Raw genomic sequence first — 12,360 nt, forward strand, 5'->3', positions numbered from 1 at the left:
GGAGAGAAGCCGGGGCAGAGAATCTAAAAGGATAATTATCCAGTGTCAAGAACTTCTAGCAGTGTAGAGCAAGAAAAGAAAATCTAGAAACATTTGCAAAAAAGAAAGCAGCAGAAGAGCAACACAGAACAAACAAGAAAATAGCACACCTGTTATGCTTAGTGATGTTGTACAAGAATCACTTCCAACATCATTGGAAACTTGGCAAGTGTAACGCCCACTTTTTGATGCATCCACTGAATAAAGATTTAAGAAACCAGTTGACCCTTCAACCCCAAACAAACAGTTAGGTCCTGACACAAGTTCTAACTCTTCTTTAAACCACTTTATCTTAAAAGGAGGCGTTCCCTTTAAAACCGCTTTAAACTCTACCGTCGAATCAGGTACGGCTTGCTGGCTTTCTGGTTTTACCAGGAAGCTTGGTGGCTCTAAAGGTTTTAAGAAAGAAAGAAAAAAAATTAGTTAAGTTTGACGCAAAGTTGCCTGGAAAGACATACTAAACAGTCAAGAGAAGATTATAAGGAACTGTAAGTTGTCTACAACCATGGTTAAATGGCAGTTGATTTCAAAGATATTATTAAGATAGTGTTTGTAGACGTTGACAAAAAGGTTTATGGCAGTGAAGAGTATAGGAAGAAGACAAAAGAACTCCAAACCTTTTACTGTTAAGACGGAGCTACATGAGTCGCTTCCGGCAACGTTTGTCACACTGCAAGTGTAATTTGCAGAATCTGCCAACTCTAGGTTGTTAATATCTAGTGATACTGTATTCTCATGGCATAAACTCCTGTATTTCGCGCTGTCAGATATCTCTTTTCCATCTTTATACCATTTAGCAGTAATTGGAAGTGAGCCAGAAACTTTACACTCCATATGAATAGATGATCCCAGAATTTTATCCTTTTTGGATAACTTTTTGGTAAATGAAGGAGGGATCGATTGACCTGCCCAAGAAGAAGAGAGAGGGGAAAAGGCAAGTAGTATCAGATCCTTTGCTTTAATTTCCTTCACCAAATACATGGACAATTAAAACACTGGAAGGGGGGGAAACGGCTGATTTTAGTGAAACAAAATACAAACCTAGTACGGTCAAGACAGCCTCGCAAGTGCTGCTTCCAAAATCATTTTCAACCTTAAAAGTGTACGTTCCACTGTCCTCCTTCACAACTGATTCAAGTCTGAACCTGGCCACATTATTATCAAAGCTCATGGTGTAATATCTACTGGGCATGAGCTGTTTGCCATCTCTGAACCATTTCACTTGGAGCTCTGGCGTCCCAGCAACAATACATTCCAAAGTCACTGGATCCTTTTCAGTCACTTTGACTGATTTAGCCTTTTCTATGATCTGAGCGGGTTCTGCAGGAAGAATTGAAAATGCAAATAAATCGAAGCGCTCCCTCCACACCACAGGATGAAGAGTGGAAGTTTCAAGAGCAGAATGGAAAGCTCACAAACCTTGTACTAAAAGTAAAGCAAAACACTTTTCAACGCCTGACTCGTTCTTTGCCTGGCAGGTGTATCTCCCACTGTGACTAAGGTCAACATTCTTGATCTTCAGCCTTGCCACATTGTTCTCAAAGGTACTGTGGAAGACTTCGTCATTTTCAAGAATTCTTTCATCTTTTATCCAAGACACTGTCAAGGGCTGAGAACCAGTCACAGTACACTGGAATGTGGCAGAGCTTTTCAAAACGGCGTGAACATTTTCTAATTTCTTGATGAAGGAGGGGGGTTCTGTGTTTTAAAGAAATAATCCGGAATGGAGATGAAGGCAAGGCTTAAAAGTTGTTAAAATGAAGAGAAAGAAAACTAATATTTTGTAGACTCTCCCCCCACTAAAGTTGCTGAACTGACCTTTCAAAGTGACCCTGGTGCTACAAGAGCAGCTACCCGCTTCATTGGATATAATACACTGGTATTCACCAGCGTCTTGAAGATCACAGTTCACTATCTGAAGGGCAAATACGGATTCTTTATCAATCATGGCATATTTTTTGCCGCTTCGAATCTCCTTGTTGTTCTTCAACCAGGTGACTTCGAAAGGTGGCGTCCCTGTGACTTCGCAATCTAAAACAGCATCGTAACCTTTCACTACCTCCACGGATTTCAGTTCTCTTATAAATGTGGGAGGTTCTATATTAAGAAAACAAAGAAAACAAATCAGCCTCAGATGATGGGGAGTGGTGGTGGAATCCAACCGCATGGACAGTGAATGACAAAAGATTTTCCCAACTAACCTTTCACTTTCAATTCGATGCTGCAGCTCTCGCTACCTGCCTCGTTGTGGGCCTCACAAATGTAAGTTCCACTATCTTCCACCTTAGCACTGCTGACATGAAAAGTGGCAACGTTGTCCACAAAGGAGACTCCGTATTTAGCATGGTCCACTATTTCGTTGCCGTCAAGGTACCATGTAACACGGATTTCAGGTGTTCCTGCTACCTGGCATTCAAAAACGGTAGATTGTCCTTCCCTCAGTATAACTACAGGACTCGGCTTCTGAACAAACCTAGGGGGCTCTAAAATAGGAATTAAAAAAGCAAAAATTAAAATACAATACTTGCCATATATAGTACAATCATAAGCAGAGTTATACCCTTCTAAGTCCATTGAGGTGAATGGGCTTACAAGGGGGTAACTCTGTTCAGGATTGCACTGGTCAGAAATACAACTAAAACACCACAGGGTACAAAACTGCAGACCTTTGACAAAAAGTGTCGCTTTTGAAGTTGTTGTCCCAACGTTGTTGCTTATTTGGCATATGTAGTTTCCAGAATCAGATGTCTTGGCTGAAAAGAGTTCTAGTACACTTGAAGTGTCATCTTTGTAAACTGATCGAGAGGCTCCTGAAAGCAGCTCTTTGCTATCTTTGAACCACTTTATTTGTATAGGAGGAGTGCCGCTAACCAGGGCTTTGAACTGGACTCTGGACGCGGGTATGACATCTTGCGACTGTGGTTTTTCCACAAAAGATGGGGGTTCTACAAAGAGTGCAAAAGTAGGGAGAAATGGAGGGAAAGGAAGGAAACAGTTCATTTCAGAATGACTTTTTTTCTTTTAAAAGAAAAGCCAAATGTGCCGCTGAAGAGAAAAAAGAATAAGACGTCCAAACCTTTGACTGTCAAATGTGCACTGCACTGGTTGCTCCCTGCTTTGTTTGTCGCCTCGCAGGTATAAGAGCCACTGTCTGCACCTTCTAGTTGGTTGATCTCCAAGAATGCCGTGTTATCATGGAAAGAATACTTGTGCTTTTCACTCGCACTTATCTCTTGGCCATCCTTGTACCACTGGATACTTATTGGGTGGGAGCCAGACACTATACACTCAAGGTGAACGAAAGAACCCTTAATGCTGTCCATTTTCTTTAACTTTTTGGTGAATTTAGGCGGTATGATTAGATCTACCCAAGATAGAGCAAAGATCAATGTATTAGATAAGGCCGCTACTCTGCTAGCGTTTGGTATCAGTTAAAAAAATGTAATTGAGGAGCCCACCCGCCTCCAGGAAAAGAGGGGTAGAAAATACAAACCTAACACATTAATGCTAGCTGTACAGCTGCTGCTTCCAACATCATTTTGAACCTCAAATGTGTACTCTCCACTATCTTTCTTTTCTGTAGAAACAATCTTTAGCACAGAGACTGTATCTGTCACACTGATTTTATATTTGGGGCCCAGAGTCAACTCCTTCCCAGCTTTAAACCACTTGGCAGTGATGTCTTTTGTTCCTGAAAATCTACACTGCAAGGTGGCTGGGTCGCCGGCCGTGACGTCGATTGAGACGGCTTTATCAGTGATTGTGGCTGGCTCTGTGATAAATACAGGAATACGTATGAGTTGCGCAAGTTGAAAAGTAATATTGACTAAAAGTAAATTACAAACATGGAGGACGAGAGAGGAGGCTAAACCAACCTTTCACTGTTAGCAAAGCGGAACATCTTTGGATTCCAGCATCATTTTTAGCCTGACAGAAGTATTTCCCATCATGCTTCACTTCAATAGCCCTTAGCATGAGGGTAGCCACATTGTTCACAAAAGTCATTTTTGTGTTATCATCTTCAACAATGTCATCGTTATCTTTCAGCCATGAAACTGTAATTGGCGCAGAGCCTTTAATGGTTGCCTGAAACACAACTGTGCCTCCTCTAAGTGAGCTATAATTTTCAATCCTCTTCACAAATTGTGGGGGTTCTATCAAAAAAAAAAAAGAGGCCTGGTGAGTATCAGCCTCAACATAATGTTGAAGTAAAGGATACAGCAAAGTGTTCTAAGTGCTACTAACCTTTCAGAGTTACTTCAGAGCTACAGACACAGCTTCCTACGTCATTTGTTACCCTGCACTGGTATTCACCCACATCTGAAGAATCAAACTTGAAAACCTGGAGGCTAATCAAGGAGTCCTCGGTGGTTATTCTGTGTTTTCTACTGATTCTCACAGGTTTGTTGTCCTTTAGCCAATATACCTCAAATGGAGGTGTACCTAGCACCTCACAATCCAGTATAACATCTGAGTCTTTTAACACTTCCCTGGGTTCAAATTGTTTGGTAAAATAAGGCGACTCTACAGCAGAAGAGAGAAAAAGTGGGAATTTGTTATTTGTTTTTGGAATCTTTTTAAAGGTACACCAGAATACTGAGAAATATGGAGGAGGGGGGCTTCAACACAGACCTTTTACTGCCACAACACTACTGCAGGTATCTCTGCCAGCGTCATTTTTCGCCTCACATGTGTATTCACCACTGTCTTCAATTCCAACATCCAACAGTTTGAGTATGGCTGTGGAGCCCAGCGAAGACATATTGTACTTGTCACTGTCTTTAATTTCCCTGTCATCCTTGAACCAAGAGATTTTAATTTCAGGGGTACCCGTGACTTTGCATTCTAACTGGGCATAGTCTCCTTTCTTAAACAATTGCGATGGTTCGAGCCTTTCCACAAAGGTAGCAGGTTCTGTGGAAGTAATAAATGTCATCATGAAGAGTTGCAGAAAGAGATTTAAGAAGAAGGGCCAACAGGCCAGAAACGTAGATCACCCCTCAAAGATATTGTTATAAGAGAAAGAAAATGCAAACCTTTCACAAACAAGTTTGCACTGCACCCAACTGAACCAGCCACATTGCTGACTTTGCAAGTATAGGCACCAGAATCCGCAGGCTTTATGGCGTAAAGTTCCAAGTAACTCGACAAAGCTTCTGTCAAGATGTAACAAGCTCCACCCGTTGTTAGCTCAGCATCACCCTTAAACCACTGTACAGAGAGTGGCGCCGTTCCCTTAAAGGCACTCTTCAAACGCACCGTTGACCCAGGCACTGTTTCTTGCGACTCTGGCTCTGCCGTGAAGCTAGGTGGCTCTAGACATTGTTTAAAAAGAAACAGTTTAAAAGACTTAAGTAGCTTAAAATTAAGAAGTGCGGAGGAGAAATGGTTAGAAAAGAACACCAAGAAGAGAAAGCAAAAGAGGAGTTCAAACCTTTAACGGTCAATGTGCTACGGCTTTCTTTGCTCCCTGCCGAGTTTGTGGCTCTGCAGGAATACACCCCCATGTCACTGGTATCCAAATGTTTGATTTCTAAAGACGCGGAACCGTCCTCAAATTGTACTGCGTATTTGGCTCTGGTTGTAATCTCTTTGTCATGTTTAAACCAAGAAACGGTCAATGGAAGAGATCCTGATACTTTGCAATCAAGGCGGCAAGAGCCGCCAACTACACTGTCGGCGTTCCGCAGGGGTTTTGTGAAGAATGGAGGAAGGGTACGATCTGTTTTGAAGCAGAGCAAAGACAGAAAACCAATATATAAGGGAAAAAATATTCTAGGGCGTTTCTTTTTTCTTATTTTTCTGCGTTCTAAATCGTATTCATGTCTCCTTTAGCCCAAAAGAAAGGTACCAACCTAACACAGTAAACGTGGTGGTGCATGAACTGTGTCCAACGTCATTGGCAACTTCAAAGGTGTATTCACCACTATCCTGGAGTTCAGCGGCATAAAACTTTAGCTGAGCGACATTGTTCTTAAAACTGATTCGGTACTTTTTGCTAGAAACCAGAGGTTTTCCATTTTGGAACCATTTTGTTTTTAATTCTGGAGTGCCTGCAACAGTGTATTCCAGAGTTGCTGGATCTCCGGCGGTCACCTGAATTAACTCTGCTTTCTCAAGAATTGTGGCAGGCTCTATAACAAAATTAAATAGTGGTCATTACCAAGCAAATATAAACACCCTCCTAATAAAAGAAGAAGTCTGTGATGTTAAAAATGTTCCTTGGCTGACCTTTAATTACTAATTGTCCAAAGCATGTTTGACTTCCTGCGTCATTCTCAGCTAGACATATGTATTTACCACCCAAACTCATTTGGACATCTGAGATTTGAAGAGTTGCAATGCCATTTTCAAAGGTCACTTTGACTTTGTTATCTTCTTTAATAACATCTTTCCCCTTCATCCACATTACCGAAATAGGATCAGATCCTTTCACAGCTGCTTGTAAGATAACTGTGTCTCCTGCAAGCGCTGTAACGTCTTCAATTTTCTTAATAAAAGATGGAGGTTCTAATTTAAAAAACAAAAAACAAAAACAACTCATCTCTTATTATTGCTTCACACATTACAACTAGCTGCTACGTTTCAACCTTTTAAAAGGAAATTAAAGACAATTCTTCTAGCTAGGGCAAAATCCAGAGGGCTGCTAGTGGAGTTCCATATATGGAAAGGCTTTCCTGCCTCTCCTTTACTACCATAGCCCACTGTGCCCTCCCAATATTGCTCCTGAAAGGCTATTAGGATGGGGTGGGATGAAGTCAGAGCGTGAGGAAGGCAGGGTTTGGGGAGGGGAGGGACTTCAATGCCATAGAGTCCAATTGCCAAAGTGGCCATTTTCTCCAGGTGAACTGATCCCTATTGGATGGAGATCAGTTGTAATAGCAGGACATCTCCAGCTAGTACCTGGAGGTTGGCAACCCAATGCTTAAGTCTGGGGTGCAGAAGACACGTTTACTTGCTGAGTGACATGTAAATGCTTGATATTTCCCAGATGTTTGGCTAAACTACCCCACCTGGACAAAATTAGGGAGGGCCAAGGACGAACAAATTAGGTACAGTAACTAGGACTTGCTTCTCAGAGAGATGTAGGAAGTAAGACTTCTGTGTTGTGGCTAAAGCTGGAATTCCTCTGAACAAGAGCCAAGAGGGTGGTGTGGGTGGGAACAAATATTTTCATCTATATTTAACGTTGCATTGAAGGATGTAAGGAGGATTGGCCTGCTGGGGGTGGTTCAGTTATATAAGAGGAAGAATTTCCTGTTTAGGCAGTCAGTGTGAGTAACTTTGTCTAATCATCACACTTCTGGCCAGGAAATTCCTGTGTTCATTGTTATTAATCCATTCGTAGATACATGTCAAGAAATGAATTTAGATTATGAAGAAGAGGAAGAGTTGGTTTTTATATGCCGACTTTCTCTACCACTTAAGGAAGAATCAAACCGGCTTACAATCACATTCCCTTCCCCTCCCCACAACAGACATCCTGTGAAGTAGGTGGGGCTGACAGAGTGTGACTAACCCAAGGTCACCCAGTTAGCATCATGTGGAGGAGTGGGGAAACAAATCCAGTTCACCAGATTAGCCTCCGCCGCTCAAGTGGAGGAGTGGGGAATCAACCCTGGTTCTCCAGATCAGACTCCACCACTCCAAACCTTTACACTACACTGGCTATGTTTGACTTGCTAATGTTCTGCTTTTCGGAAGGGTAAGAGCTGTTTCTTACATGTATCTTTGATACCCCGCCCTTTCACTCATAAATGTGAAAAGGTCAATACTGATGAAGTGGAATAGAAAGCTGAAGAGAGGCATTTGCAATGCAAATGGAATTCTGGCTAATGTAGGTTTATCATTTATTAATTTTAGTGAAATCTGGTCTCTGCCTTTACTTCTAGGTTCAGGGATGTGGTAGCAGATATTATGGGTCAGGGGTCCTCAATCTTGTTGAACCTTTCAGCACATCTGGAATTTTGAGAACAGGGAGTGGATACCAGCACAAAATGGCTGCCAGGGGGTGCTGGGGACATAGGTTGAGAAGTTGTAAGCCAAACATCCTCCTTCAGTGGAGGTAGCTGTCTCTCAATAGGTGCTCCCTGTAGATACAAATGTGATGCCTGTGAGGTTATTTTGAAGCATTTCCTTTTCCAATAAGATGGAGAAAGCAAAAAAGAAGCAAAAGGGCACCAGTAAACCCATCAGTGTGCAACATGGTGAATACAGGTGCCATGTTAGGGATTACTGTAGTAGGCTGATAAGACACAGAAAGAGAAAGGATCACCAAAAGACAATGCTGTTATAAAGTGCTGTTATAAAGAAAGAGTGGTTTTCCATTTTTGCACAATGTTAGAAGATTATTATTATTTTTTGCTCACTGACCTTTCAGTATATACGACGCACTGCAAATGCATTTTCCAACTTCATTTGCTACGGCACATTCATATTCACCAACATCTGCACTATTGAATGAAGAAATCTCCAGAGAGATAAGAGACTTTTGGGCAGTCAACCTGTATTTTTTACTACTGCGGATTTGCTTCTTGTCTTTAAACCAACTGATTTCAAATGGTCCGGTACCAGAAACCTCACAGTGAAGAGTGGCATTTGATCCTCTCACTATTTCAGCTGGCTCAAGAGTTTTGATGAAAGTTGGGGGTTCTATAAAATCATCAAAGCATCAATAAAGAATTAGCGATGGGCGATAACATGCGCAGAACAGAGCACCTCTAAAAAAAATTAGCCATGGGTTTATGAACCAACCTTTGACAACAATCTCAGTGCTACAGCTGTCACTGCCAGCATCATTAACTGCTTCACATGAGTAACTTCCACTGTCTTCAACTTTCACATTGGAAATGTCTAACCCAGCCACATTGTTGGCAAAGGATATCTTGTGTATGTCGCTCTCTCTGATTTCTTTGTTATTTTTGAACCATGTCACCTGGATCTCAGGAGACCCTTTAATTTTGCACTGAAGATGGGCTGACTCTCCTGGAGTCAACAAGTAAGAGGGGTCCACTTTCTTCAGAAATGATGGCGGCTCTAAAGGAAGAGTGCAGAAAGAAAGATGCCTGAAATATCTTACCCCAGAAGAGCAACTCGTTTCGACGATTACAAGTCAAGCTTTTTAGAAGCAAGCTTGGACCACATTCCAATACCTATCGTTATACCAAATCCTACTCTTGTTACAATGACAGCTAGGACTTATGTAAAGAACTACCTAGGAGGAAAAAAATATTAAACGACATAGACTTTAGCCAATGGCGGAAGAGTTTGCACATTGATGTAAGGCAGACAATAAGCCTCAGTAAAGATATTGACACCTGTAAAAGATTGATATTATGGACACAGAAACAGCACACTAAGTTTGAAGAACGATGCAACTGCTTTAACTATATCCCCGTTGAAATCTGACCGCCTACTTCTTATCTGTTTAAATAAGAGAGGTTAAAAAACATACAGTTAGAGCAACGATTGCCTTACCTCTGATAGTTACAGTCGCTGAAGAAGAACTACTTCCAGCCTCGTTTGAAGCAGTGCAAGTATATGTTCCTGAGTCTTTAAGTTTAGACAGAGGGATCTCAAGAGACGCTATTTTGTCTTCAAAGTAGATCTTGTAATCTTTGCCTGGAGGAATTCTCTTTCCATCCTTGCTCCATGACACTGTTACTTTCCGGTCTTCATCCACTTGACATTCAAGATGTATCTTTTTATTGACTGCAGACTGAACAGCCTGCAATTCCTTAATGAAACGTGGTTTATCAATAATACCTAGTTCTGCCTGGCAGATGTCCGCCCCAAACTTGTTGGAGGCTTTGCAAGTGTATGTGCCCCTGTCATTTACAGTAAGGCGGGTTATTTCTAAAGCATGCTTATTGTCAGCAGATGAAATCTTGCAGTGTTCTGAAGAAGAAATGGCAGTGCCGTCCTTCTGCCATACTGTGTCTATCACCGGGGTGCCTGCCACCGTACAGAGGAATCGGGTGCTCTTGCCCACAAAAGTAGTAATAGACTCAGGTCTGGTTAGAAAAGTTGGAGGAAATGCTTCTGCAAAACAAATGATGCAAAGTTGACATTGCATTGACTAATATCGGCGACTATTTTTTAATCAGGGCCAAAGAAAGACAGAAGAGGCAGATATGCTATCCCCATACCCACACATTACACTGGCTAAAAACAGTATGAAATGAAGATCCCCAATGTTCAAAAATATTCATCATAGTTACTATCATGAAGATAATTGGATGTGGTATGAAACCTTTAAAAGTTGGTTGGCTTAAAAGCCAGAATTTCAGGAGACAAGAGTGTTTTTGTTGCCAAAATTAGGTTCTCAAATGATCATTTTAAGAGCATTTCATGAATTAACCAGCAAAGTGGATTTTATCAGGAAAAAGATGTGTACAGCACTACAAAAATAAAACGAAAAATCTTTAACCAATATCTTGTTTTCATTATAAAAGAAACCCCAGTACATATTCTTTATTTATTTTAAGATGGTTCTCCCCCTGAACTCTTCCACAATCACAGATTTCTCCATACACAAGTAATAAGATAAATCAGTTGCATCCAAGGAAATTCAAAATTTGAATGAATGATTTAAAAGATCGTTTCTTGAAGGAATGGAAGATATTTATGTTACTAAATAGAAGAATTCTTATAAGTGAAGTGAAAAAGAGGGCTTTCAAAAAGCCTTTAGCCACAATACATTTGCTTCTCACAGCATCTCCACCCCTAAAACTACCCACCAACCTTCAATAACCCTGCTATCCCTACAGAGAAGTGCTTGTACAGGCACATTACATATGCCTAACAGAATTTATAAGGGACTAATTGGATTAGCCATCTTATATTTGCAAGTCTTCCTTCAGTCTTAAGAGGTCAAAATATAAGAGTCAGAAATTGGTTAAAAATTAACTTTACCAACTAGTTTTTCTTGAGCCAGTTTCCAACAGATATATAAATGATGAACGTGTGTGTGTGTGAGGGGGGGGGGAATGCCCACTGTTTTATTTTCATGTGTACCAAAAAGGAAACGGGTTGGATCCAACCAACTTTTCCACTGCAGGAAAAAGAGAAAAGGGCAAAAGCCATGTGGGACAGGGGCAGTGACTGCATGGGCAAAAGCCATGTGGGACAGGGGCAGTAATCAGGGGAGAAATTGGACAAGAGTGAGAGAAAAAGGTGGTGGGATTCAACCCGATAAGTATTATTATTCCTCAAAGCAGCTTACAATATACTATACCAGCAGTTCCCAAACTTTTTGAGACATGGAGCACTTTTCAGGAGAGAAATTAATCTCGGAGCACTAATTTTCACCTAGCACCTATATACTAAACTGAATGACAGTAGTATTTTTCTTTCCAATCTCTTCACAGAGCACTAGGAGATCTTTCACGGAGTTCCAAGTCATCCATGGAACACAGTTTGAGAACCACTGTACTACACCATTGGTAATAAAAAAGCATATTCAGGTAATTAACAAGACTGGGAAAAAAGGATTTGTTCATTTATTGAACTTACCAGTAACCGTTAAGACTGCTGTGCTGCTTACACTGCCGTACTGATTTGAAGCTTTACAACTGTATTCACCACAGTCAATTACTTGAGGTCTTGGGATTTCAAGAGTGGAGGTATAATTAGCAGTACGGATGGTATATTTGTCACCTTCATAGATTTCCCGCCCAGCTCTATACCACTGAAACCGAACATTTGGTGCCATCTCTATCTCACAAGTGAACTTGGCAACGTGGTTGACAGCTACTTCCTGGGATTCCAGTCTTCTCCTCAGAATCGGTGCAACTAGAATCAGAAACAAACACACAAAATATAATTATAACCGTCCTATGTGGGTATGGATAATAATAAGGTGGCGCATATCAGTGTACATTCCAAATCACTGTTAACAAAGTGACCAACGGAAATGGGATGGATGGTTTCATGAACAATCCAAAGGGGCTGAAAAGGAAAGTGGTGATCAAAAAAGGAAGCCAAACATAAGCAGTGCTCAGACTATCAGAGGCCTACGTTGCAGTGCACAGTGGAAATCTAAAGCTGTTCTGAAGTGCTACCGACTACTAGAGACATGCAGACAACGTGATATATGTAGGATTATACCAGGTTGTGCTGAAACAGTGAAAACATGAAATGTGCGACACTCTACTGAAAATGATGCAATGATTTCCAAGACTCGATGTAACAATGGAAACAAAACGAAAAGAGAACCACATTCGTCTGTGGATATGGGGATGAAAGGGCTGAGCCATGCACCTTTTTAAAACCAAAAGGATGTTTCTTTTGCAATCATCATTCTCGGAACATATCATGACA

General features: G+C 41.1%; 1 protein-coding gene across 1 annotated transcript in view; it reads right to left on the bottom strand.

Annotated features, from left to right (window-relative positions):
* Nucleotides 1-12,360, bottom strand: part of TTN (titin) — a 329,209-nt gene that overhangs the window by 226,002 nt on the left and 90,847 nt on the right. Inside the window, 20 exon segments of the mRNA XM_056861196.1 lie at nt 150-428; nt 657-944; nt 1,081-1,359; nt 1,459-1,737; nt 1,858-2,136; nt 2,241-2,522; nt 2,706-2,984; nt 3,116-3,403; nt 3,533-3,811; nt 3,915-4,193; nt 4,285-4,563; nt 4,672-4,953; nt 5,076-5,354; nt 5,474-5,761; nt 5,895-6,173; nt 6,271-6,549; nt 8,413-8,691; nt 8,794-9,075; nt 9,517-10,080; nt 11,554-11,832. Coding sequence (XP_056717174.1) covers nt 150-428; nt 657-944; nt 1,081-1,359; nt 1,459-1,737; nt 1,858-2,136; nt 2,241-2,522; nt 2,706-2,984; nt 3,116-3,403; nt 3,533-3,811; nt 3,915-4,193; nt 4,285-4,563; nt 4,672-4,953; nt 5,076-5,354; nt 5,474-5,761; nt 5,895-6,173; nt 6,271-6,549; nt 8,413-8,691; nt 8,794-9,075; nt 9,517-10,080; nt 11,554-11,832 — 5,901 coding nt within the window.

Source organism: Euleptes europaea, chromosome 15, assembly GCF_029931775.1.
Source record: "Euleptes europaea isolate rEulEur1 chromosome 15, rEulEur1.hap1, whole genome shotgun sequence".
Classification (NCBI taxonomy): Eukaryota; Metazoa; Chordata; class Lepidosauria; order Squamata; family Sphaerodactylidae; genus Euleptes; species Euleptes europaea.